Raw genomic sequence first — 27,933 nt, 5'->3', positions numbered from 1 at the left:
TTGGGTGGGAGGTGACGTAACCGCGTTGCATTGTGGGCTTGAAAGGAAGCTGCAAAGTTTGTTGATCTCCTTGTGTTGTTGTTTTGTTGAAACAAGTGAAATCATGGTGCAGACGTGTTGTGTTATTAACTGCCACAATCGTTCACGCGATCGCTCCGGGGATAAAAAGGATGGGGTGACATTTTTCCCATTTCCAACGTGGAAGCAAAGCCAAGGAGCTGTGATCTGTGAGCTAACGAAGAGACGCCGAATGGCCTGGATAGCAGCCGTGAGACGACCACACATCACTTTCGACGCCATCACCCGACACATGTTGGTGTGTTCACGGCATTTTCACACTGGTAAGTTTGAATCAAAGCGTGCGTTTTGCTCCTTCACGCCTCGCATTCAGTAGGCCGCTAGCGTTAGCCAAGCTAGCTGAGGGCAGCAAACAAAGTCAAGTACCGTGTTTTGGGGAATAAAACTCGTTGTGGTTTGTAGGATCAAGAATGAATGAAAGAACCGTGATCGATGTACACATTTGTAAAAGGCATCATGGGAGTGTGTGCTTTTAGGGAGACCAGCTTATGAAATGGATGAAAGCCATCCAGACTGGGCACCCTCATTGCATCTCGGACACACGGAGGTGGAAGCTGCAGATAAGAGACTACACATAACATTGTACGAGGAGGAACTTTCTCCAACAAGAGAGGAGAACGAGCGGCTACGACAGCAACTGGAAGCTGTTTGCAAAACTCGAGTTGTGCTCCACGTTGAAGGTATGCTTAACGTTCACTAGTCTACTACCGAAAGAAAACTTCACTGTTGGGGGGGGATTTTGCCCATCATCCACAATCATTATGTGAAACATGATCCCGCTTTCTCTTTTCTCTTTTCTGCGTGTTCTCAATCGCACAGTAGCACTCATCATAAATAAATATAACAAAATATTCCAGACACTCAAATGCAAAAGGACAGTTTTTATTATTTGACTTTTTAAAATGCTCACCATGGTGTTTATATGAATCAAACAGCTTTGAAGATAAACTTTCTGGGCATTCATGTCCTGGTAAATACTACACGGGCAGGGCGTGGACAGACATGAAAATACCAAGGGTACCTCATTAAAAGGAAACATTTTTTTGAAGCATTGCACTTAAACTCTTCCCAGGGATTAACCAGCATCAGAGCTGATGTCTGACTTTTCATACGTCAGAGACATAGTACAGGTGTATGACATAATAGTATGACTATGACTTACTGTATAGAGACTTCTTTTACGCCAGATGTTAAGCAATGGGTGTGGCAAGGGATGGGAAAGATTTTAGATTGATGATGTGACGTAACGTGACTTATACAAAACAGCCACTGTTAACTGGCAGCACATTTTATGTGCCGTTGAGGCAATTTTTATACACAAAATATAGTTTATTGCTATGTAGCAAAAAAATAGGTTTTTACAGTAAAGTATTGAAAGAACCGTCAATCTTTATTCCACTGTTATTTTTAAGGTAGAATTCTGGCAACTGAGCTTTTACTGTAAGCTACATGCACGATAAGCTTCCATGAGAATTCCTGTTTGTGCCCTGCAGACATCCAGCAGCTGATTGGTGGTCAAGGAGAATGTTCCCCTCAGCCACAGGGGGGGGGCGCCACATTGGAGCAAGAGGAGCCACAGCCTGTTAAAGAGGAAGAAGAGGGCCTAGAGCCCGCCCACATTAAAGAGGAAGAAGAGGAGCCACAGCCCCCCTACGTTAAAGAGGAAGAGGAAGAACTCTCCATCACTCAGGAGGGAGAGCATCTTCTAGGGCCAGAGGAGGCTGATCTCACCAGGTTGCCACTGACTGGTGTCTCTGTGAAGACCGAAGACCCTGAAGACAAACCACCTGAGTCCTCACAGCTTCATCATAGTCCAAGTGAGGAGATGAGAGAGGCGGAGCCTTCATGCAGCAGCTCACTGCAACACATGACAACAGAAGCTGATGTTGACCACTGTGGAGGATCACAAGCAGACAACCTCTTAGCTCCACTGTCAGATAGTGACGACACAACGTCACACTCTCCTGAAGGTGAAGACAGCGACTTCAACCAAGAATCTCTGAGCAGCGATACAGATTGTGAAGGTGATATGATGACTCACACTGGCAACAAACACTCTGAAAGCTCTAAAAAGAAGACAGGTAAACGTTTTAACTGCTCAGTTTGTGATAAAATACTTTCTTGTCAGAGTCTTTTGACTCGACACATGAGAACGCACACAGGAGAAAAACCTTTTAGTTGCTCAGACTGTGGTAAACGCTTCAGTCTAAAGACAAACATGCAAAGACACATGAGAACACACACAGGAGAAAAACCTTTTAGTTGCTCAGACTGTGGTAAACGCTTCAATTTAAAGACAAACATGCAATTACACAGGAGAACGCACACAGGAGAAAAACCTTTCAGTTGCTCAGACTGTGGTAAACTATTCACTCAAAAGACAACCATGCAAATACACATGAGAACGCACATAGGAGAAAAACCTTTTAGTTGCTCATACTGTGGTAAACACTTCACTCACAAGACAACCATGCAATCACACATGAGAACGCACACAGGAGAAAAACCTTTCAGTTGCTCAGACTGCGGCAAAAGCTTCACTCACAAGCCAAACATGCAATCACACATGCGAACACACACAGGAGAAAAACCTTTCAGTTGCTCAGACTGTGGTAAACACTTCTATCGAAAGGCACACATGGAATCACACATGAGAACACACACAGGAGAAAAACTTTTTAGTTAGGGGTGCTCCGATTGATCAGCCACCGATCAGTATCGGACGATTTTTGTGAAAAATCGCAATATCTGTATGTGCCGATACTTTCTTTTCAACGCCTATCACAAAAGCTGATACTTGTGCCTATGACTATTGCGGCCCGCAGCGATGCCTGTGTGCAGTGTAGCGTCTTGACATCTTCGGCAGCGTCCTTCTGCCATTTTCCCTTCACCTAAAACGGTAACAAATCATGTCTGCCGTGTGGAATCTAACTGCTAACACATGCCACGGAAACTATCTTGCAAGGGTAACACTTTAAAAAAGCTTTAGTATGGCATTTGAAGAACAAGCAATTGACGCACTATCGTGAGTTTTGGAGGCTCATGGTGTGATCATCATTCAAACTGCAGCTAACGCTATGATGCTAACACTCGTGTGTGTGTGTGTGCGTGACAGCCAGAAGGCTAAGCTAATAACCCGAAAAATAATTGAATTCATCCAACGAGATGAGCAGCCTTTCTCAGTAGTGGAAGACACAGAGTTCGCCGAGTCTCTGTCACGGACCTGGAAGTTCCAGCAATGGACTCACATCCAAAGTATCCTCAAAGAAGGCGTGTCATCTTCTGAAAGTTTCACCAGTGATGTATGTTCTCTTCCAAATGTAAGACAAATATGTTTTTGTCTAAATGAAGATAATTTTATGCTTCCTTTTTTCATATCATATAGCCAGTAGCAGGGGTGCAGCAGTCATCACAAATAAATTGAAAAATGTATCATTAATCCATGTGATCGGTGTCGGTCGATTTTGGCCTTTGATAATTGGTATTGGCAGCATAAAACCCTGAATGGAGCTTCCCTACTTTTAGTTGCTCAAATTGTGGTGACACATTTTCTTGGAAGTCGGGTTTGATAAGACACATGCAGAGTCACTGATGGTCTCCTGCTTGACTCGCCTGACTTCCATGCAGTCACTGTGTTGTAATATTCTTTGCACGTGTCTTTGTTCAATAAATACATCTTGTTTTTATTCATGTGCAGAAGAAAGACACGGTGACTGCAGAGGTTGCATTTGTAGTTAAAGGTGTTTTATTTGACTGTATGCTGTCATCACTAAATGCTGTAACTGATGAAGTCACTTCCTGTTCCATTACTTCCAGATTGGGTCTGGAAAGTAGTGATTTGATTCCCTTTACTGATTTGAGTTCTGATGATTCACTCATTGGGGTATGGGCCGCTTTCAGAAGGCCTCTGAAGAATTTGAGTGAGAGCAAAATAGTAGTTTTTTGCTTTTTTTTCTTATTTTGCAGTGTTGATTTGATTCTGCTCAAACAATGGTATGTAATAAAATGGAACCGTGATATTATTTGTCACGGGTAGGCACACAGCCGGTAACCGGATTCCAAGATGCAGAGAGGACACCGGTGTAGGTTTATGAAGGTTTATTCCAATACAAAAATATGACACTATAGTAACTAAAGGTGCTGCACAACTAACCGGCAGGGGAAACAGAAAAATACAAAAATACTAACAAAGGTAGCTGCTGAAAAACTAGCAGAGAATGGTAACAAAAACTTCACTGCAATGGAAAAACTGCGCAGGAGCGAGAACTTGTATAGCAACAAACAGACTGTAGCAAAAAGGCTGACAGGAACTTGCACGGGTAGTACTTACAAGAACTAGCCGAGGCCAGAAACATGGGAAGGCATACAAGGCAGGACATGAGCATGTGTAGCAGCCTTGTAATGGCATCCGGATTGAAGAACACACACCAAGTGAGGATCTGTACATTTATTTTCTGTGGAACAATGGCAAGGAGGGCACACACCGCAGCATTCCCTGACTTCAGCTGCTCAAACGTCCACGTTATGGCAGCAGACACGCGTTTCTCCCTGTGTGCGTCGCTATAAAGGGTCCCCCTTGCAACAGCAACCGCAACAAAAAGAAGTTCCATCAAAACATAAATGCAGGTTTTGAGAATATTCACAACAAAAAGCACAGTACTTTAAATCAAAGATTTCACTCGGCTACACATGGAACAGGTGAACATGGGAAAACAATCCGGCTATGACTGAACATGGAAGCAGAGCTAAAGTAGTCCAACGAAGATTGAAAACAGGTGTGTCTGAGCTCCTCCCCAAGGTGGGCAGGTGCGCTGCAACAAGAGACCATAAAATGGCAGCAGAGCAGCACTCTAACTCATGACATTATTTTGTTGATATTGTTGCGTTACATATTGATGAAACATTCCCAAATAAGTGTATTGATACAAATTGACAAAATGATTCCATTTTATTGAAAACACTGATTATACTGGCACAGTTTTGGAGGAAGTAATGGGCAGGAAGAGTTTAGTATGTTGAAGTGATGGCTCAGCCACAAGACTGGGTGTGGCACTATAGTCAGTATTGGACTGGACATTGGTATCTCAGAAACTGGCAAACAAAATAATATGAGACGTTGTTAAGGGAAGTGATCATTACCCTGTTACATTTTCAACTGGTAACACAAATTGAAATACTCCAATAAAATGTACAGATCGATGGGTACTAGACAAAGCTGACTGGGGATTGTTTACTTTTTTGAGTGATGGGGGTATGAATGAATAAATAAAAATGTCAGTTTGGCTGCAGTGGAAGCTGCAAAAACCTATATTGCGGGGAGGTGTGGAAGTAAAAGGAAGAGGTTAGTCCCTTGGTGCACGGAGGATTGTACACATGCAGTGAAGAGTACAAACAAAGTTTTGAAAGAGTTTAAGAAATGGATGAATTATAGCAACATTCTGCAGTATAAAAGAGAAACGGTAAGGAACATAAGGTAACACTTTACAATAAGGTACACAAGATTACAGTAGTTAATGAGGAATGAACCCACCTAACCACTGCTCAATAACTATTCTAAATTTGTTTTGGTTTGGTTTACTTTATTTCGAACATGCATATGTCCGAAAAGGAGTAGGAAGAAGCAGAGCTTATTTAATCCTATCCACATCAATTGCTATTACATACATGTGTGTACATACACATACAAACACGCACATACATATAGATACACTTACATCTGCACCTACACAAGTACACACATATATACATATACAGTATACACATATACAGTATACAGGTACACAAATGCTAAAAAAAAGTCTTTTTTTCCCCCTTTTTTCCTCCTTCTCCTTTCCTTTTCCCTTTCTATTTATCCTGTCCTTCCTCTCCTGTTGATATCCACATCTTCTTTGGTGTTGCACTGCTAGTGACACTGAGTTTGTATACAAGAGTTCCTGTTATTAACTCTGTCAAGGTTATTGCAATTATGCTTATTGTCATAGTAATATGATCTTTAATATGTATCCAGATCACTGATGTCTTGGACAACAAGCACACTTGCGACTCCTGGACCTCCTTTTAGTTTGATGTAGATTTTCCCGTTAGTGCTCCAAGTGTTTTGAATCTTTCCTTGCTTCCTCAGGTCTCGTGCTTCCTTGGCGATGTCAGAATTGCGTTTTGTGAGATGCTCATTCATGTAGACGTTGGTGCCTCTTAGCTCCTTTCCCTGTTTCAGCAGTGCTGTTTTGGATTCCCTGTTGGTGAACTTAATGATGACAGGTGTGGTGTTGTTCCTGCCATGGAGTGGGACGCACGTGTCAATACTGTTGACATCGACATCCACCTCCTTCGAGTGTAGGAAGTTAGCAATCTGTTGCTTTATTGAAGGAACATCTCTTGACTTGGGTGTGATTTGGAGCCCTGTGAGGACCACATCATTCATTCGTGCCATCTGATCCATCTCGTCAATGAAGTTTTTAATTTGCTCCTTGATATTCTCCTTTGCTTCTTTCTCTTCCTCAAGGGTGGTGCGGAAGTCAGCATTGTCCTTCAATAGTGCCTTGATGTCATCCTGTAGAATGGTGATATCATTGCATAATGCTCTATTTTCTTCCCTGGGGTCTTTAGCATCCTTAAGATCAGTACGTGAGGCGGCTTCCATATGGTTTATAGCCTCCTTGAGAACAGTGCGCAAGGCAGCGTTATCTTCCTATAATGCCCTGATATCATCCTGCAGAACCCTAACATCCTTGCAAAATGCTGTATTTTCTTTACGGTTTATCGCTTCCTGAAGAGCAGAGCGCAAGGCAGCATTGTCATTCAGCAGTACCCTAATGTCGTCCTGCAGAGCCTTGATATCTACCATAGGGTATTTAACCTCCTTAAGAGCAGCGCTCAGGTCTGCAGTTTCATCTTGCAACTTCTTGACTTCTTTTCTTAGTTTTTTGATATACTTGTTCTGTGCTCTATTTTCTTCAGACTGTATCTCTACAGTTGAATGCAGCTTCTCAATTGCTCGCATTATTTGTGGTAGAGTGATCTCTCTACTCTCGAAGCTTCTATCAAAGGTTTCTTTGAAGCTCTTGACAGCATTTTGCAACTCTTGGTATCTTGGACTAGCTAGGTATTCTGCCACTGTTTTTATTTCCATGTCCACTTCGAAATGCAGAGCCAGAATCATTTTCCTCTGCAAGTTCAGAACCAGAATCATTTTCCTTTGTTTTTGACATTGTTGCTAAGCAACCTCTTTGAACTTCAGCAGTTCGCTAGTTAGCTAGACTTGCTAGCAGTATCAATACTTGTATCTGTACCTCTCGACTATCCAAGTTAAAGTTGGGGGATTCAGCAAGCAGCACTGATCTTGTGTTCATGAAGTGTCGTCAGGAAAGCACCAAAATAGTTAAAATTTCCAGTATCATCAACAGAGCTCCTGCCATACACGCCCTTCCCTGTCAAGGAAAAAAAAAAAAAAGTATGTGCCTTACTTCCTCAGTAACTACACATTAGTTCGTCACTAGTTCTTCATCAGTTCCTCAGTAAGTAGGCTAAATTTATGTACCTTTGTCATTAGTTCTGCAGTTCTCTGCACCACAGGTTGAAGTTGGTGAGTTTCCTCTTGAGTTGAGAAGACTCCAAGTCACATTATCGTATTCCATGCATCTACAGGGTCATGGGGGGATCATCTGGCAAAGAGCGTTTTCTTCCCAACGTGGGAACAGTTAAATAGTAAAAGAGACCATTTTTGTAGAAGTGTTTTGTAGTGTGCAGGGGAAAACAGAGAAATTTGGTTTTACAAACCTTGCATGTAGTCCTTTTGTGGTCTATCCACCACACCCGCCGTGGTTGCTATAGGATCCAGAGACAAATGCTACCCTGTATGAAAAGCTTAAGAAGCACAAGGGAGATTGTGGACAACTGGCTATGATGCATGTGGATAGCTATGATGGATATACAGTCAAACCTGTCTTAGCGGCCACCTTTATAGAACGGCCACCTGCCTATAGCGGCCACTGAAAAATCCCCCGCAGCAAATTTGCATGTTATAGACCCTGTGTATAGCAGTCACCTGTCCAACGCGGCCAGCGGCCACCCATTTTGTCTCCCTTGGTCAATATCTGACTGCATATAGCGGCCAAATTACCAACTCAAGTAAAAGCTTCATGCACGAAAAAGTTTTGTTTTTCAATCAATGAAGCCGTCGTGTGTAGACTTTAATTACTGAGTCCTAGCTCAGTCACAATCATTCACAAGATCCACACAAACTGTCAGTTGTTCCACATAAAAAAGCAGTCTTCTTTTGAGCTTGCTATTTCCTGGTCAAACATGTAACTTTAAGAGCATTTGCACCAAAACATTACCGCAAAGTAGGCTGGGAACAGGACGTGCTCCCAGCGACGCTACAATAAAAAAAAAACCATACGCTAGCATGCATGCGGCAGCGGGAGCAAAACTGAGTTGGGTTGTACTTAATTGAAGTATTTTAGAATGTACTCACGTTATTTTTCATCAATCCTCATCCACAAATCCATCAAAGTCCTCATCTTCTGTATTCGACACAAACAAAGCCGTCTTCTTTTCCGTTCGCTACTAGTCTGTTAACTTGTCAGTGTTATTCAGCTCCGAAGCAAAGAAGGAAACTTCTCCTGTTGCTTCTGCTGTAATGCTAAAGCTGTAATGACACTCTGTCGTATAAAAAGTAAAATATTAAAAACAAGCGTAAGACATTACTAGCACAGCTTTGTTCTGTGGGTGGTGGATAATAACAAGCCTAGTAGATTCAAGAGTTTTATTGTCATATGCATAGTAAAACAGGCCGTTATACTAAACAGTGAAATTCTTATTCTGTTCATTCTCCCAAGAAAAGAAAGAAAACACAAGAAAAAGAATAAGAACGTCAGTAGTGCTGTACAACTTTTATCCGCAGTCCCACAGTGCCATCTACTGGTCAACATTATTATTTTTTTCCCTTTTTTTTTTCTTTTTTTTCCTCTACTGGTCAACATTCAAACTGGACACCAACCTGTCTATAGAGGCCACTTGTCTATAGCGGCCACTTTTGCAGACTCCTTCTAGTGGCCGCTATAGACAAGTTTGACTGTATGTGTATGTATGTGTTCTTCAACCCGGATGCCATTCTAAGTCTGCTACATACGGAATAAATATTCAAAAAATTATAATCTAACAAGAAAGTCATAATTTTACGAGAATAACGTCGTAATATTATGTAACATATTACAGCAACATGTTATTATTGTTGTTGTTAGTTAACTGTAACACACAATAATTGTAATCAAATCAGATAATTAGATAGCACATGTAATGAGAATTATAATAATTATAATTTTATAGTTAATATATTATGTAAATTATATTTACATTTTGCCAGACAATATTTGTCCTACACATTGTTGGCGATAAACGATATTATTGTCAACATTATTTTGAGACAATTTTTTCATGATTCAATTACACCGGATCAACTTTAATTTCTCAAGAGTAGCTATTTAACATTGGATTGGAATGTCAAAAACTTTAAAACAAAATAAATTAAACATCATAATAAATTAAACAAACAAAAAACTCAATGAAAATAAAATTGACTCTCAGTCTCTTGTAGCAAAAATTACACTTAAATAAAAATCACAATCACACCCAAAAACAAGAAAAAATAGACCAAAAAAAAGCACACACAAGAATAAAAAGAGTAAATAAAATGTAGTATGAAGTCTCAGTAAATAATGAACATTGTTTATTATTCCTTGACTGTAATTACTTCTTATTGCACATACAAATGTGTGGATAAACAACCAACATTCACACACTTCCATCAATGATGCTACTCAAATATATCACGCACGACTAACTGTCACCTGTAGCAACAGAAATGGCACGTTAGCCTTCTGGCATTTCATCACACACTTTTTCTTGTCCAACATGTGATACTCCAGCGCTGGATGTTCTTCTTCTCCGTTGAAGCGACGCACATTTGGCGAGACACTCCCCCTTGTGGCGAAATAGTGCTCTTACATCACATTAGTTATTTGGTTTGGAGAACAGTACATATTTTAACAATGCAACAACCTTACAACGTTAACTTTACAATACAATCAAAAATTGGTGGGGTTGGCTTTCTTATCCTTACACACAATCATCTTGTCATTCAGCCTGTTTGGTAGTGAAGCTGCCTTCAGAGCCAGCTTTGAGTCAATTCTTGCATTTAAGTTAATTATGTTAAGTTAGTGTGCGTTAAATTGATAAATGTTAAGATTTACAGTATTATTGTGCTTGTAGGACTTGTTTACGCTGACATGTAAATCGATTCTGATGTGGAACCTATTTTCACCAGTGTGTGTGTTTCAGTAAGACGTTAATGATTGGTGCACACCAAGACATTACCAAGCCAACGAGCAAGAAGCGGCCTTCACAAGTTGCTGTTGTAACTCTCAGAAGACGCTGTTGTACTCCTCTCTAGTGCACGTGACCAATGAGGTAATATAAATACAATAACCTTTTACACTCTTTTAGTTGTTTAAATACGGTGCCGTTCTGAATGAATGTGCTATTGTTAGCCTGCTAGCGTGCTAGCAGGTCTATGTAGTACATGCAAAGCCATATTTTGTGTTGTTGATACTTTTATGTTCTCTATGAGAATTATTTTGTGTTAGTTAATATTTTAATGCTATTTTATATTTTTTGTACGGCTCTCAAGGCACGCTTAACCGCAATAATAACATATTGTCGCTTTATATAAAAATATTTACAGTCGTGTGAAACAATTAGGACACCCCATGGTAGCTTGTGTGTTTTCTAACATATTTGGTCATATGGATATTTAATATCAATTTTAACAATCTTGAGAAATTCAAGTAATAGAACTAAACAAATAAAACTAAAAAAAAAGATTTTTTTTATAACTTTTTGTAAAATGTAATTTTAAATAAATGCAATTTCTGTTGAGGAATAAATTAGGACACCCCCACATTCAATCCCACTTAAAATGGCAAAAATCACCCACAGGTGTATCACATCAGGTGCACATGATTAGAACATCATTACCAGTGTCTGAAGGAGGCTTGCCTTATTTAAACCTCACATTTAGTTTGGTGTGCCCCTGACTGTTGAAGTGAGAGAAAACACCATGGTGAGATCAAAGGAGCTGTCTGAGACCTTCAGAAAGAAGATTGTAGACGCTTATGAATCTGGTAAGGGATTTAAAAAGATCTCAAAAGAATATAAAATCAGCCATTCCACTGTCCGGAAAGTAGTGGAGGACATTGAAAACAACTGCCAACATGCCCAGGTCTGGCCGTCCAAGCAAGGTCACCCTGAGAGCAGACCGCAAGATGCTAAAAGAAGTCTCCAAAAACCCTCAAATGTCATCATCACGGGACTTGCTACAGTTGATGTGAAAGTGCATGCCTCCACAATCAGAAAGAGACTTCACAAGTTTAACCTTCATGGGAGGTGTGCAAGGAGGAAACCTTTGTTCTCCAAGAAGAACATGAAGGCCAGACTGACGTTTGCCAGAGTGAATGTAGACAAAGACCAGGACTTCTGGAATAATGTTCTTTGGACAGATGAATCTAAAATGAATTATTTGGACACCAGAACAGAGGACATGTTTGGCGTAAACCCAATACAGCATTCCAGGAAAAGAACCTCATACCAACTGTGAAGCATGGAGGTGCAAGTGTCATGGTTTGGGGATGCTTTGCTGCAGCAGGACCTGGCCAGTTCACCATCATAGAATCCACCATGAATTCTATCGTGTATCAGAGGGTGCTTGAGGAACATGTGAGATCATCTGTGAAAAAATGAAAGCTAAAGCGAAACTGGACCCTGCAACATGACAATGACCCAAAACGTACCTGTAAATCCACCAAGGACTGGCTGAAAAGGAAGAAATGGAGAGTCCTGGAATGGCCGAGTCAAAGCCCAGATCTTAATCCCATTGAGATGCTGTGGGGTGACTTGAAACGGGCTGTACATGCAAGAAACCCCTCAAACATCTCACAGCTGAAAGTATTCTGCGTTGAGGAGACTTTCTTCAGACCGACGTCAGAGACTGGCAGATGGCTACAAGAAGCGTCTCACTGAAGTTATTTCAGTTATAACACTAAGTTATAACACTAGCTATTAGGTGGTAAGGTGTCCTAACTTTTTCCTCAGTTAGAATATGCATTTTTGTTGATATATTTTGTTTAATGAGTAAAACGATGTTAATTTTTGTTGTTTGCCTGCAATTAAATCACTTTCTTTTCCAGAAATAAAGAAAAACAAGATCAGACATTGATATGTGAACATTTCTTAATAAAGAACTGAATATTTAATTTTTTCACATGACTGTATATACTGTATATAAATAATAAGTCTGGGATAACAAAGGAAACTACCCAGAATTCCCTACACGGAGTGCAGTTGGAGCAGAGTAAATACAACAAGCAAATGTGTTTCGTGGCCGCCTACATAAGATTTGTGGAGCCACTTTACATATAGCTTGTTCAGGATAGAGCCCGACCCATGTGGGTTTTTGGGAATATTTAGGATATCCGATATATAATCTGATATATGAAATAAGAGCGTTGACATAGACAGGATATTTACTGTAAGTGAACATCAATTCTTATCATAGCCAAAATAGGATTGAACACAAAGAAGCAGAAGACTACTAAATGAAAATAAGGAAGTTGAATTAGTAAGGCTGCCAACATAAGGACATGCCTCTTTGTGATTTACTTTTATGTGTTGCCACAAGTTTGTAGTGTTCTTTGCTTTGCTGGTGCTGGAGCCCTGGCTAACTTGCACACTGCACATGTTGCATCTAACGTAACGCCTGTTGAGTCTTTTGTGAAGTGGCTCCACACCTTCCAATGTATCACATGACAACTAAATACATGACTTGGAACATGATTAGAATGAAGACATGAACTTGTGAACGTATGAGCCCCTGTAAATCCTGCATGGAAGTATGAAGTGAAGTGGGACGCTGTGTATATCTGCATAGATCTTTATTTCACTTTAGTACGTCTAAGATATTGGTGGACATGTGGATTAACACTTGCATCTATCTTTGTTTATCTCACAGAGATGCAACTTACACGACGTTAAAACGCTGTCATACGCTCTCTAAAACTTGTGTGAAAAAAAACTAGAATGTTCCCCTTGACGGGCCCTAGTGTAGTGTAGTGTAGTGTAGTGTAATGTAGTGTTGTGTTGTTTTACAAAGTCACAGCTGGTGTAAACAAATGTAGTCTGCTGCAGCCGAGTGAGTGAGGCAGGAAGAGTGGCACCTCGCTGTGTGTTTGTGTGTAGGGGGAGGGGCCTTTTTTTTTTTTTAGAATGCACAAAAAGCTTCCACAATAATTCCTTTTTGTGTCCCACAGACATTCACAGCTGGTTGGTCATCAAGAAGAATATCCTACTCAGCCACAGGGGAGGAAGAGTAAGAACTCTCACTGACTGAGGAGGGAGAGCATTTTCTCGACACAGAGGAGGCGGCTCTCACCAGGTTGCCACTGACTGGTGTCTCTGTGAAGACCAAAGACCCTGGAGAAAAACCACCTGAGTCCTCACAGCTTCATCATAGTCAAGTGAGAGATGAGAGAGGCAGAGTCAGAGCCCCCCGGTGTTAAAGAGGAAGAGGAGGAGCCACAGCCCAGCCACATTAAAAAGGAAAACGGAGAGTCACAGCCTCCCTATTTTAAAGAGGAAGAGGCGGAGTCACAGCACACCCACATTAAACAGGAAAAGGAGGAGCCACAGCCCCCCTATGTTAAAGAGGAAGAAGAAGAACTCTCCATCACTCAGGAGGGAGAGCATCTTCTAGGGCCGGAGGAGGCTGATCTCACCAGGTTGCCACTGACTGGTGTCTCTGTGAAGACCGAAGACCCTGAAGACAAACCACGTGAGTCCTCACAGCTTCATCATAGTCCGAGTGAGGAGATGAGAGAGGCGGAGCCTTCATGCAGCAGCTCACTGCAACACATGACAACAGAAGCTGATGGAGACCACTGTGGAGGATCACAAGCAGACAACCTCTTAGCTCCACTGTCAGATAGTGACGACACAACGTCACACTCTCCTGAAGGTGAAGACAGCGACTTCAACCAAGAATCTGTGAGCAGCGATACAGACTGTGAAGGTGATATGATGACTCACACTGGCAACAAACACTCTGAAAGCTCTAAAAAGAAGACAGGTAAACGTTTTAACTGCTCAGTTTGTGATAAAAGATTTTCTCGTAAGAGTAATTTGTCTCGACACATGAGAACACACACAGGAGAAAAACCTTTTAGTTGCTCAGACTGTGGTAAATGCTTCACTCAAAAGTCAGTTATGGGATTACACATGAGAACACACACAGGAGAAAAACCGTTTAGTTGCTCAGACTGTGGCAAACGCTTCACACAAAAGTCAGTCATGGAATTACACATGAGAACACACACAGGAGAAAAACCTTTTAGTTGCTCACACTGTGGTAAAGGCTTCACTCAAAAGTCAGTCATGGGAGTACACATGAGAACGCACACAGGAGAAAAACCCTTTAGTTGTTTACACTGTGGTAAAGGCTTCACTTTAAAGGCAAACATGCAAAGTCACATGAGAACACACACGGGAGAAAAACCTTTTAGCTGCTCAGACTGTGGTAAACGCTTCAGTCAAAAGACACACATGCGATTGCACATGAGAACACACACAGGAGAAAAACCTTTTAGTTGCTCACACTGCGGTAAAAGCTTCACTTTAAAGGCAAACATGCAAACTCACATGAGAACGCACACAGGAGAAAGACCTTTTAGTTGCTCAGACTGTGGTAGAGGGTTCACTATAAAGGCAAACATGCAATTACACATGAGAACACACAGGAAAAAAAACTTTCAGTGTGCTCAACCAGTTTTAAAAGTTTCTCTCTCAAGGTAAATTTGGGATCACATGAGAACGCACAGAAGAGGAAAAACCTTTTAGTTGCTGAAATTGTGGTGACACATTTTTGAGGAGCGATTATTTGATAAGACGGGCCGCACGGTGGTCTAGTGGTTAGCACGTTGGCCAATACAGGAACAGCCTGGAGATCGGGAAGACCTGGGTTCGATTCTCCCCTGGGCATTTCTGTGTGGAGTTTGCATGTTCTCCCCGTGTGCGTGGGTTTTCTCCGGGCACTCCGGCTTCCTCCCACATTCTCAAAAACATGCAGGTGAGGTTAATTGGCGACTCTAAATTGTCCGTAGGTATGAATGTGAGTGTGAATGGTTGTTTGTCTATATGTGCCCTGTGATTGGCTGGCGACCAGTCCAGGGTGTACCCCGCCTGTCGCCCGAAGTCAGCTGGGATAGGCTCCAGCATGCCCCCGCGACCCTAATGAGGATGAAGCGGTATAGAAAATGGATGGATGGATGGATTATTTGATAAGACACATGCAGAGTCACTGATGGTCTCCTGCTTGACTCGCCTGACTTCCATGCAGTCACTGTGTTGCTACTGTGTTGTAATATTCTTTGCATGTGTCTTTGTTCAATAAATACATCTTGTTTTTATTCATGTGTAAAAGAAAGACATGGTGACTGCAGTGGTTTCATTTGTAGTTAAAGCTGTTTTATTTGACTGTATGATGTCATCACTAAATGCTGTAACTGATGAAGTCACTTCCTGTTCCATTACTTCCTGATTGGGTCTGGAAAGTAGTGATTTGATTCCTTTTACTGACTTGAGTTCTTATGATTCACTCATTGGGGTACGGACCGCTTTCAGGAGGCTTTTGAAGGCTTTGAGTGAAAGCAAAATAGTAGTTTTTGCTTCTTTTTTTTTTATTTTGCAGTGTTGTTTTGATTTTGCTCAAACAATTATACTATAATTGTTATATATTATAAACATATTTTGTTGGTATTGTTGTATTACATATTGATGAAATGTTCACAAATAAGCGTGCTGATACAAATTGACAAAATTGTTCAATTTTATTGAAAAATTTGATTAAAAAGTCCAGTTTCGGTATCAAAGTCAGCGATACTGGCTCCACACTGATTGGGTATCGCATGGATTGCCTGATGTTGTATTTTATTGTGCACATTGAATGCAACACCTAATAAAGTATTGTTTTCGAATGTATCTGTTCCAGCCTACTTTGTGTCACGTCTGCTTTGTTTTGGTTTCCACTACTCGGTTTGGTCAGTAGAGGGCACTCTGTGTACACTGCTTGATTGTTTGGGGGCGTTACCGGAAGAAAGCAACAGTCTAGAGTAGACCCGTCGTTTTTGTTTGCTGGATTCTGTAGATTTGAACAAGTTTGAGCACTGGAATTGTAAACATTGTGTTGTTGAATGTTTCTGCAGTTTGTTGAGAACAATTCAAGATTCAAGAGAGTTTTATTGTCATGTGCATGGTAAAACAGCAGTTATACCATGCAATGAAAATCTTATTCTGTTCATTCTCCCAAGAAAAGAAAGAATGAGAACATAATAAACATAAACACATAAACATATATACCAATAAATTAAGCAACAAAAACAGAAGAGACATGAATACAGATAAATAATACAAATAAATAAATAAAGTGCTATGAGTGTGTGTGTGTGTTGCGTGCGGCGTGTGTGAGTGCTTCGTTGAGAAGCCTGATGGCCTGTGGGTAAAAGCTGTTTGCCAGCCTTGTGGTCCTGGACTTCAAACTCCTGTAGCGTCTGCCTGACGGTAGGAGTGTGAATAATGAGTGTTGTGGATGTGTGCTGTCCTTGATGAGGTTGTGTGTTCTTCGTAGGACTCTAGTTTTATAAATGTCTTGCAGTGAGGGGAGGGCTGCCCCAACAATGTTCTGTGAGGTCTTGATCGCCCGCTGGAGTGCCTTCCTATCACGTGTTGTACAGTTACCGTACCAAACAGTGATGGAGGCGGTAAGGACACTTTCCATAGTGCATCTGTAGAAGCAACTCAGGATTGTGGTAGACATACCAAATTTCCTCAGTCTTCTCAGGAAGTACAGTCTCCTTTGGGACTTCTTCATCATTTGTTGGGTGTTGTGAGACCAGGTGAGGTCCTCGCTGATGTGTGTGCCAAGGAACTTGAAGGTTTTCACCCTCTCCACCTCAGTCTCATCAATAAACAGGGGTCTATGCGGCTCCTTTTCCCTTGTTCTTGGGTCGATGATCATCTCTTTGGTCTTATGTGTATTGAGAAGGAGATTGTTATCTGTGTTGTTGTTATTCTTTGTTGTTATTGTTATTGTAAACAATAACAACTGGGAAGATGTTGGGAATCCACGGGAGTCGCACTTTGGAATTGAAGTCCCAGAGATTTCCTGTCTATTCAGTCCTGAAGAAATGGACCATCGGACGGGACCACACTGAGGCGTCACTCTGCATCGACACTTGGACTGCAACACACAGCACATCAGCAACATGTGACGACAAAGGCGGCATACTGGCTATCAACAACAGCAAAAATGTTCGTCATTTTACAAGAATACAGAATAAATATTCAGCAAAAAAGTTGGAATTCTATCTAGGAAAAAGCCATAATTTTATGAGAACAACGTCGTAATATTATGTAATATAGTACACCAATATGTTATTATTGTTGTTAGTTAGCTGTAACACAAAAATAATTGTAATATTATTGTAAATATGTTGAGTTTCATATAAATGCAAATAATGTGATAGAACATTTAATGATGATTATAATAATTATAGTTTTATAGTTAATATAACATATATTACATTTACATTTTGCCAGACGATGATTGTCCTACACATTATTGGTGATAAGTGATATTATTGTCAACTTTATTTTGAGACAATTTTTTTCATGAATGTAATAATATATGGCATAATAATTCGATTACACCAGCTTTAATTTATCAAGAGTATTTAACATTGTAATATAAAGAACTTTTAAATTAAATAAACAAACATAATAAATTAAACAACAAAAAAACTATTAAAATAAAATTGACTCTAAGTCTCTTTTAGCAAAAAATGCACCTAAATAAAAATCACCATCACAACCAAAAACAAGGAAAACCAAATCAAAGACCAAATAATGCCAGGACTGCTTCAGGGATTCGGGAAGTGGTGGTGACAACGCATACCCATGCAGGAACAAAATAAGTCGTGCGCGGGCGTGGTCGGTTGGTCTTCACGCTTTTCAGGTGTGCCATAAAACATAAATAAATGACACACAGTGCTGGACAATCATCTTGTCATGCAGCCTGTTTGGTAGTGAAGCTGCCATAAGAGCCAGCTTTGAGTCTATTCTTACATTTAAGTTGATTATGTTAAGTTAGTGTGTGTTAAATTGATAAATGTTAAGATTTACAACATTACTGTATTTGTAGGACTTGTTTACGCTAACATGTTGCTCGATTCTGATGTGGAACCTATTTTCACCAGTGTGTGTGTTTCAGTAAGACGTTAATGATTGGTGCACACCAAGACATCACCAAGCCAACGAGCAAGAAGCGGCCTTCACAAGTTGCTGTTGTAACTCTCAGAAGACGCTGTTGTACTCCTCTCTAGTGCACGTGGCCAATGAGGTAATATAAATACAATAACCTTTTACACTCTTTAAGTTGTTTAAATAAGATGCCGTTTTAAATGAATGTGCTATTGTGAGCCGCTAACGTTAGCGTGCTAGCAGGTCTATGGAGTACATGCAAAGCCATCTTTTGTCTTGTGAATACTTTTGTTAGTTATGTTACGAAACCCGTATTTTAGCTACGAACAAATCTGACCGTGAGCGTGCGCGTGCTGTAGGAGAGTCGGTGCGAACGTCTTTCAAAATGCATTTTTTTCACATGATATCGGGTGTATTTTCATTCATATTCATGTTTGATAGGTAGATTACTTTTTCATCTTCAGTGTCGTATCGGAATTATATTGTGTGTTGGACCACATCAAGTCAGTTCGTCCTTGGAAAAATTAAGTACAACTTAAAGACTTTCAAATTGATGGACCGGAGCTATGGAGGAAGATAAACTGTGTATGGAAGATTCATTTACTTTAATATCTATCTGCACATGGAATTTCATTAACATTGAATTGGCCGTTTTGGGGGGTTTTGCCCGGAAACACAACATGTCGCGTTTGCATTGTGGTTAGTGTGGGCTGAACTACTACTCTGGTTTCCTCCCACATTCCAAAAACATGCATGTTAGCTTCACTGGCGACTCTAAATCGTCCATAGGTATGAATGTGAGTGTAAATGGTTGTGTGTCTATATGTGCCCTGCCATTGGCTGGCAACCAGCCTAGGGTGTACCCCGCCTGTTGCCCAAAGTCAGCTGGGATAGGCTCCAGCATGCCCCCGCGACCCTAATGAGGAGAAGCAGTATAGAACATGGATGGATGGAAAACAAATACACACATGCTACACTGCAGTGTGAGGCATCCATTTTCTGCCGCGTAACCCAATTAGGGTCGCGGGGGAGAGAGGCGGGGTACACCGCCAGCCAATGGCAGGGCACATATAGACAAACAATCATTCACACTCTCATTCATACCTGCGGACAATTTACAGTCCATAACCTAACATGCATGTTTTAGAGAGATGAATGAGTTCTCAAATTCATTTTCAAGTCATGCTTTATCGGATACAATTAATCACAGACTTGATTTTACAAATTTCAAAATGTTGTAACATTGCTACATGTATGTTCTTTATGAGAATTATTTTGTGTTGGTTCATATTTTAATACTGTGCTTAACCACAATAATACAATATTGGCATTTCATTAAAAAATATTGATATATTGTTTGTATATAAATAATGCGTCTGGGATTACAAAGGAAACTACCAGGAATTCTCGACATCGAGGGGAGTTGGAGCAGAATGAATACAACAAGAAAAAGTGTTTTGTGGCCATCTTCTGGAAGATTGCTCCAGATTTTGGCAGCATAAAACTGAAAAGCAGCCTCACTGTGTTTAGTCCTGACTCTGGGCGCCCGCAGGAGACCCCTCCCTGAGCTTCTTGAGCTCCAGATGGTTTATGTGGAGAGATGTCAGAGATGTACTGAGATGCGCAAGACCAAAAGACTTGTACGCAAGCGGAGCTGTTTTAAAGTCTACTCTCTGAGCGTCAGGAAGCCAGTGCAGAGACTGGAGTACTGGACTAATACGCTCATATTTCCTGGTTCTAGTCAGGACTCGAGCAGCAGCATCGTGGATGTACTGCAGCTGTTTTACTGCTCGTTTAGAGAGCCCGATGAGAAGTCCGTTACGGTAGTCTAGCCTGCTGGAGACAAAGGCATGGATTAGTCTCTCCAAATCTGGCTTAGACACGATTACCTTGATTTTGGCAATGTTTTGTAGGTGATGTTATTGATTTAATGTGGCTGTTCAAGTTCAGGTCTGAGTGCATTCTTACCCCGAGATTTCTAACCTGATGGTTAGGTTGTAGAGAAAGAGTCTCAAGGTGACTATGATTTCAGTTTTAGCGGGAGAAAGCTGTTTTGCATCCACACACTGATCCGTTTGATGCAGTGCCAAAGTAAATCTGCAGGACCGTGTTCACCTGCCATCAGTGACACGTAGACCTGAGCGTGGTCTGCATAGTTGTGGTGGGACACATTGCAGCTGCGTATGAGCTGGCCTCGAGGAAGCATGAACGGATTGAACAATAAGGGTCCCAGGACTGACCCCTGGGGAACTCCACATGTCATAGCCATTTGCTCTGAGACACAGTTACCAATTCCAACAAACTACTTCCTGTCCTCTCGATAGGACTTGAACCAGTTTAGAGCCGTACCAGAGATTTCTAACCTCTGTAATAAGATCACATGATCAGCTGTTATCAAAGGCAGCGCTCGGGTCCGGCAGCACTAAAAGTGAGACTTTGGCTGCATCTGTGTTCAGATATCATTTGTCACCTTGATCAGAGCTGTGTCAGTGCTGTGGGGGGGCCTAAAGCCTGATTGGAAAGTACCAAACACATCGTTGGAGAGGAGAAAGTCAGTAAGCTGTTGGTATTCAACCTTTTCTAAGACTTTTCCCAGGAACGACAGCTTTGATGTGGGCCCGTAGCATCAAGACTGCTCTTCTTCACAAGAGGCTTCATGACAGCAGTTTTTAGGGCCTTTGGAAATGTTCCAGTCTGAAGTGAGATGTGAACTACATGAGTGAATTGTGGCAGCAAACTGACTCAACACAGACTTTAGAAATGTCGTGGCTAACTCATCAAGGCAGCACGTTGATGGACTCAGACTGCAGATGATCTCTTCCACTGTTCTATCAATGACACGTGTGACATGTGTCAGCTCCACGTGTCTAATACTTAGTGTTGCGGAAATGACTGCAATTTTAATACCTTGAACTTTGTTGTGAAAGAATGTTGCAAACTCATTGCACTCAGATGTAGAAATGAGTTCTAAGGGCAGTGAAACTGGATCAACTGTTTGTTCATCTGTTAACTGTAGCAAACAGTATACGAGAGTTGTGACTACAGTTGGTGATGATTTCAGAAAAATAACTCTCCCTTGTTCTCCACAAGCTTTGGTTGAAAACACATAGCTCTTCTTTGTAAACCTCATAATGAACCTGGAGCTTGGATTTGCACCATTTTCATTCAGCACTCCCTTTTATGTGCCGTGACAGACTCTTCTTTTCTCCTTGGCGCGTTTTGCCTAATTTTAACCATTCTAACCTTGACAGGAGCAATGGTATCCAAAACATTTACAACACGTATAAGAGCTCAACCGATCATCAATGTTTGAACACGGGGTGTTTTCAAACCTAACCCTTGCCATAAACTGTGTCCCTGTGCTGTTGTTAATGAAGCTTCCCTGAACTAACTAGAACCAACTGCTGGTTTGGGTGTAACAGACATGTCAAAGACAACACAAAAGTCATCAGATAAAGCAACATTCACATTTAAAATAGAAACACCCTTAGTAATGATCACATCAAGAGTGTGCCCCCTGCTGTGGGTAGGTTCAGTCACATGCTGCGTTAGACCACACATTTCAAGGACAGCAGTGAGTTCTTCAGCATGCCTGTCATCAGCTACGTCCACATGCACGTTCAAGGCCCCTGCAATGACCAAACAGTCAAAATCAGTGCACACAACTGAAAGTCATTCTGTAAAATTGTCAAAACAAATCTGTGGCGGTTTGTAAATGGTAATATCAAGTATGGAAGTCTGTTTTAACACCATATTGAATGACACATACTCAAAAGAAAAAAGCCCAATTTGACCATTTTTGTGTGAGTATATTGTCCGTTAATAAGGCACAAACACCCCCACCCCTCCGGTTTTGTCGCATTTCAGATACAGAGTTGAAATGAGGAGGACTAGACTCAATCAGGAAGCCATTAGCTGTGTTTTTGTCGAGCCATGTCTCTGTTAAAAATGTAAAATCAAGATTGTAAAAGGAAATAAAATGATTCATTAAAAATGATTTATTACTTAAAGATCTGCCATTGAGTAGATAGAGCATGTTTAAGATGAGCTAGAGTTGAACTCAGCGCTGTGTTCTTGCAAGGGATGTGGATTAGATTGCTTTGATCAAACAGTCTGACTGTCTTTTAACTAATGGATGTGGTTTGACTGTAGTTATTGTTTTAGGCAAGAACACTCCCTCCCTGGGCATCTGGTTGATATGAGGTTGAGCAACGCAGAGGCCCTTAGTGTCCTACACAATGATGCAACATAGTTGCAAATGGTGATTAATATTTAATTTTTTTTTACAGTGCACTTTAAGCTTCCACTATAATTCCTGTTTGTGTCCTGCAGACATCCAGCAACTGATTGGCCGTCAATAAGTAAGTCCGCCTCAGCCACAGGGAGGGAGCTCCACTTCTAAGCAGGTAAAGCTACAGCCAATTAAAGAAGAAGAGGTGGAGCCACAGCCCCCCTATGTTAAAGAGCAAGAGGATGAACTCTCGATCACTTAGGAGGGAGAGCATCTTCGAGGGCCAGAGGAGGCTGATCTCACCAGGTTGCCACTGACTGGTGTCTCTGTGGTGACCGAAGACCCTGAAGACAAACCACCTGAATCCTCACAGCTTCATCTAGTCCAAGTGAGGAGATGAGAGAGGCGGAGTCAGAGGACCCCAACGTTAAAAAGGAAGAGGAGGAGCCACAGCCCACCCACTTTAAAGAGGAAGAGGTGGAGCCACAGCCCCCCTATGTTAAAGAGGAAGAGGAGGAGCCACACCTCACCGACGTTAAAGAAGAAGAGGCGGAGCCACAGCCCCCCTATGTTAAAGAGGAAGAGGAAGAACTCTCCATCACTCAGGAGGGAGAGCATCTTCTTGGGTCAGAGGAGGCTGATCTCACCAGGTTGCCACTGACTGGTGTCTCTGTGAAGACCGAAGACCCTGAAGACAAACCACCTGAGTCCTCACAGCTTCATCATAGTCCGAGTGAGGAGATGAGAGAGGCGGAGCCTTCATGCAGCAGCTCACTGCAACACATGACAACAGAAGCTGATGGAGACCACTGTGGAGGATCACAAGCAGACAACCTCTTAGCTCCACTGTCAGATAGTGACGACACAACGTCACACTCTCCTGAAGGTGAAGACAGCGACTTCAACCAAGAATCTGTGAGCAGCGATACAGACTGTGAAGGTGATATGATGACTCACACTGGCAACAAACACTCTGAAAGCTCTAAAAAGAAGACAGGTAAACATTTTAACTGCTCAGTTTGTGATAAAAGATTTTCTCGTAAGAGTAATTTGGTTCGACACATGAGAACACACACAGGAGAAAAACCGTTTAGTTGCTCAGACTGTGGAAAACGCTTCACTCAAAAGTCAGTCATGGAATTACACATGAGAACGCACACAGGAGAAAAACCTTTTAGTTGCTCAGACTGTGGAAAACGCTTCACTCAAAAGTCAGTCATAGGATTACACATGAGAACACACACGGGAGAAAAACCATTTAGTTGTTCACACTGTGGTAAAGGCTTCACTTTAAAGGCGAACATGCAAAGTCACATGAGAACACACACGGGAGAAAAACCTTTTAGCTGCTCAGACTGTGGTAAAGGCTTCACTCAAAAGACACACATGCGGTTGCATATGAGAACACACACCGGAGAAAAACCTTTTAGTTGCTCACATTGTGGTAAAAGCTTCACTTTAAAGGCAAACATGCAAAGTCACACGAGAACGCACACAGGAGAAAAACCTTTTAGTTGCTTAGACTGTGGTAGAGTGTTCACTTTAAAGGCAAACATGCAATTACACATGAGAACACACAGGAGAAAACCCTTTTAGTTGCTCAGTCTGGTAAAAGCTTCTCTCTCAAAGTAAATGTGCTGTCACATGAGAACGCACACGACAAAAAACGTTTAGTTGCTCAAATTGTGGTGACACATTTTCTTGGAAGTCGGGTTTGATAAGACACATGCAGAGTCACTGATGGTCTCCTGCTTGACTCGCCTGACTTCCATGCAGTCACTGTGTTGCTACTGTGTTGTAATATTCTTTGCATGTGTCTTTGTTCAATAAATACATCTTGTTTTTATTCATATGCAAAAGAAAGACACGGTGACTGCAGTGGTTTCATTTGTAGTTAAAGGTGTTTTATTTGACTGTATGATGTCATCACTAAATGCTGTAACTGATGAAGTCACTTCCTGTTCCATTACTTCCTGATTGGGTCTGGAAAGTAGTGATTTGATTCCTTTTACATTTGATTCCTTTTACTGACTTGAGTTCTTATGATTCACTCATTGAGGTACGGACCGCTTTCAGGAGGCTTTTGAAGGCTTTGAGTGAGAGCAAAATAGTAGTTTTTGCTTTTTTTTTAATTTTGCAGTGTTGATTTGATTTTGCTCAAACAATTGTACGTTATAAAAGGGAATCATGATATTATTTTGTTGATATTGTTGTATTTCATATTGATGGAATGTTCACAAATAAGTGTATTGATCCAAATTGACAAAATCATCCAGTTTTATTGAAAAATTCAATTTAAAAGGTACAGTATCTGTGTCAATATCAGCGATACTGGCTGTGTACTTACTTAGTATCGCATGGATTGTCCGTTGCTGTATTTTGTTGTGGACATTGAATGCAACACCTAAGTATTGTTTCCCAATGTATCTGTTCCAGCCTACATTGTATCATGTTTTCTTTGTTTTAGTGTTCACTACTTGGTTTGGTCAGTAGAGGGCACTCTGTGTACACTGCTTGATTGTTTGGGGGTGTTACAGGAAGAAAGCAACAGCCAAGACCCATTGTGGCGGTTAAAGTTGTTTTGCTGGACTCTATAGATTTTAACAGGCTTGAACACTGGAATTGTAATCTTGAGATATGAATGCCTTGTCAATAAAGCGGTAAGCGTGATTTTAAGTCAAGTATACATCTGGAGGTCTGTGATTGACTTTACAGCGTCCCAATAAGCAGTGACGTGCGGTGAGGTTCTTGACTGGTGAGGCAATGACCTCTTTGGAGACCACGCCCAACAAACGGAAGAGAATTTTACAAAATTCTCGGACGATTGGGACAACCACCCAATACACACCGAGGAAAAGGTAACACCAAAGCAGCTGTGGGTCATGGGCCACCAAGGAGCCAGACAATAAGGTACAAATGCAACATATGTATAGATTTTTTTTATGGAAGTAATTTCATTCAAGTAGTTTTCTAAAAGCTTCCGCTTACAGTATGAATTGTGTCGTTGAATGCTTTTGCAGCTTGTTGAGGACAATAACAACTGGGAAGATGTTGGGAATCCACGGGAGTCGCACTTTGGAATCGAAGTCCCAGTGATTTCCTGTCCATTCAGTCCTGAAGAAATGGACCATCGTACGGGACAACCATGGTGCTATTTCAAAGATGTTTATTTGAATGTTGTAATGGTAATCACTCTACAACAGCAAGCAGATCTTTTTTGTGGATTTCTTCTGCAGGAGACAGCTGATGACAGGTCACATAGGAGTCTCACACAAGAGTTTCCCCGAAGGGTGGAAAAGAAAGATAGTTCAACAAAATCTATCAGGAAAGGAAATCAGGCACAAGGGTATGTCCTGCCCACTTAGCCTAACACACACCGCCACGGGAAATTGCCTATGATGGCTGGAGGCCTTGTTTATAGGACAAAGTGACAGAGGGAATGCGTTCTACAGACAATATGCTGATTTGTTCTAATAAGCCAAGTTTATATGAATGTGCACTACGGAAAAATCAAGTCATAACACATTTATAACTAACACTTCTAACACGGATAGAACATAAGCTTGCCACCACACCCTTTGATAAACGTGCTAGACCATACCGTTCCTGGACTTCTGCCCTGAAAGTGGTGGTTTTAGCAACCACAAAGCTGTTTTAAAACTAGTGAATCTAAAACTGTTGTATAGCTGATCATGAAATCAAATGTGGCGCTTGCCGCAGTGTCTAAAACGATGACAGTAAAGCATAACTCTGTTTGTCGTATGCTGCAAAACCTGCATAAATCGGTTCATCAAATGCTTCCTTGAAGGTGTAGTAGTGTTTCATTTTGTTTCCAGAGACACCATAGAAGGAAAGCGTACCACCTGCCCAGTCGAGAAACACTCCCAGCTTTTGAATGCCGGAAAAGGCGTGTTTCCACATCGTAAAAGACACACCCGTGGTTTTTAACTGGATTTGCAAATCATGCTTTACTCGAATTGCCCAGGAAGAAACTATATCTCCAAACTTTGCCATTTGAGGCCAGAACACTGTACCTTTCCTTGGAGCTGAAGCGTATGCAGCCACCACATAAGTTTCACCCCTCCATTCAACCTCCCAATAATGACGACCAGTCATCCCTTCTTTGCCGAGAACTTGAGGTTGATCAATAAACCTCTCAGAGTGAGAAGGATATGACCTGGGGCTGCTATTTGTTGCCTTCTTGTTTTCCTCAGACAGAGTGAGGTTTGCGTTGACAGTATTTTCATCCAATGTGAGATCAGTAGCCTCTGGAAGAAAAACATAAATCACCTTTTAGAAATTGCAGTTTGCATAGATTGACTTGGAAGTGGAACCTGCAGTACACAAATGAAACTTACGCCAGATGACTTCATTTCTGTCTGTGATCTTGTCAGGTGCTGGGAGGGATGGCACTGTGAACTTGTCACTGAACAGAAGGCCGTCCTTGTAATGGTAGATGGTCGATACCTTGTATTTCTTATTTGGTAGGGCAGTTATGAGGAACTTTACGCTGCTGCTACGCCTCAGAGGTTTGGCATATTTAAGGAACGTTTGGACATCTTCTCTCATTTGGATGATATCAGCATTTGTGAAGGACGATTTTTCATCGGTTTCTTGGAATTGGGATGTGTCTAAGTATTTGGCCATGGCATCAAGCCAAGGATCAGTAGGGTCCAAGTTGGTGAAAACATAGACGAGAACATTTGTGACACCTGGAGCGAGAACCACTCGATCCAATTCGGTCTTTGTGCGAACGATGCAGGCATTTGATTCACGCATTATCATCTCAACACACGACCGAATGACATTGATGTCTCGTTCTGTGGTGTCCAACCACTTGGTGAGGTGTTCTTGACTGAATGGAGACTTTTCACGGTTGTTTAGGACTTTTGCTAAGGCGCTCTCGTCTTGTTTGCCATCACGGATAGCAGGAAGACTCTTAGCCAACATCAATTTGATTGAGGATGTGTAAAAAGAACACAATTTTTAAAAACTATATAAATTTTTGTGAATTACAGTGAAGTCTCGTGCCACACTGCTGTACAAGCTATCATTGCATCTCATTTCCACTTCATTTCCATCTTCCATAGCAGTTTGAATTTCCCTCGCCAGGGTGATGCTGAGGTCTCTGATCAGCTGAGGAGCCTCAGCGTACAACGAATTCAGAGGATACAGCCAGACAACCAGAGGAGCGCTGTTGTCCTTTTGTGTCAGTAGTGTTGGAAGCTCACAGTAGGCTTTCACTGCATCGATAAATGTGGCAG

At 41.4% G+C, this 27,933-nt stretch overlaps 3 protein-coding genes and 1 long non-coding RNA gene across 9 annotated transcripts; 2 read left to right on the top strand and 2 right to left on the bottom strand.

Annotated features, from left to right (window-relative positions):
- The first annotated feature begins 35 nt into the window (after positions 1 to 35).
- Positions 36 to 16,127, top strand: LOC129187184 (oocyte zinc finger protein XlCOF6.1-like). Of its 3 annotated transcripts, XM_054786056.1 has the most exons (4): positions 36 to 341; positions 555 to 758; positions 1,572 to 2,102; positions 13,440 to 13,660. In XM_054786056.1, the coding sequence occupies exons 1-4, from the start codon at positions 104 to 106 to the stop codon at positions 13,517 to 13,519; spliced, it is 1,053 nt and encodes a 350-aa protein (XP_054642031.1). In that variant the 5' UTR covers positions 36 to 103; the 3' UTR covers positions 13,520 to 13,660. The 3 variants fall into 3 exon arrangements, with proteins under 3 accessions (XP_054642031.1, XP_054642029.1, XP_054642030.1); XM_054786054.1 differs by lacking the exon at positions 13,440 to 13,660 and having other exon boundaries at positions 1,572 to 3,833; XM_054786055.1 differs by lacking the exons at positions 36 to 341; positions 555 to 758; positions 1,572 to 2,102 and adding an exon at positions 10,439 to 10,545 and having other exon boundaries at positions 13,440 to 16,127.
- LOC129187186 (gastrula zinc finger protein XlCGF57.1-like) lies at positions 14,170 to 25,464 on the top strand. Of its 4 annotated transcripts, none has more exons than XM_054786060.1 (3): positions 14,170 to 14,197; positions 22,603 to 22,699; positions 22,771 to 25,464. In XM_054786060.1, the coding sequence occupies exon 3, from the start codon at positions 23,066 to 23,068 to the stop codon at positions 24,263 to 24,265; it is 1,200 nt and encodes a 399-aa protein (XP_054642035.1). In that variant the 5' UTR covers positions 14,170 to 14,197; positions 22,603 to 22,699; positions 22,771 to 23,065; the 3' UTR covers positions 24,266 to 25,464. The 4 variants fall into 4 exon arrangements, with proteins under 4 accessions (XP_054642035.1, XP_054642036.1, XP_054642034.1 ...); XM_054786059.1 differs by lacking the exon at positions 14,170 to 14,197 and adding an exon at positions 18,471 to 18,577; XM_054786058.1 differs by lacking the exon at positions 14,170 to 14,197 and adding an exon at positions 18,473 to 18,577 and having other exon boundaries at positions 22,591 to 22,699.
- Positions 21,892 to 23,319, bottom strand: LOC129187190 (uncharacterized). The gene is made up of 2 exons (XR_008572367.1): positions 22,973 to 23,319; positions 21,892 to 22,067 (listed from the first exon to the last, which is right to left on the bottom strand). It is a non-coding gene; the product is annotated as an uncharacterized LOC129187190 (long non-coding RNA).
- LOC129187189 (neoverrucotoxin subunit alpha-like) lies at positions 23,718 to 27,763 on the bottom strand. The gene is made up of 2 exons (XM_054786066.1): positions 27,028 to 27,763; positions 23,718 to 26,937 (listed from the first exon to the last, which is right to left on the bottom strand). Exons 1-2 carry the CDS (start codon positions 27,617 to 27,619, stop codon positions 26,393 to 26,395), a joined length of 1,137 nt encoding a protein of 378 aa, XP_054642041.1. The 5' UTR covers positions 27,620 to 27,763; the 3' UTR covers positions 23,718 to 26,392.
- Positions 27,764 to 27,933: the final 170 nt, after the last annotated feature.

Source organism: Dunckerocampus dactyliophorus, chromosome 9 (assembly GCF_027744805.1).
Source record: "Dunckerocampus dactyliophorus isolate RoL2022-P2 chromosome 9, RoL_Ddac_1.1, whole genome shotgun sequence".
In the NCBI taxonomy this organism is placed as follows: Eukaryota; Metazoa; Chordata; class Actinopteri; order Syngnathiformes; family Syngnathidae; genus Dunckerocampus; species Dunckerocampus dactyliophorus.
This window is presented reverse-complemented; position numbering and strand designations above follow the sequence as displayed.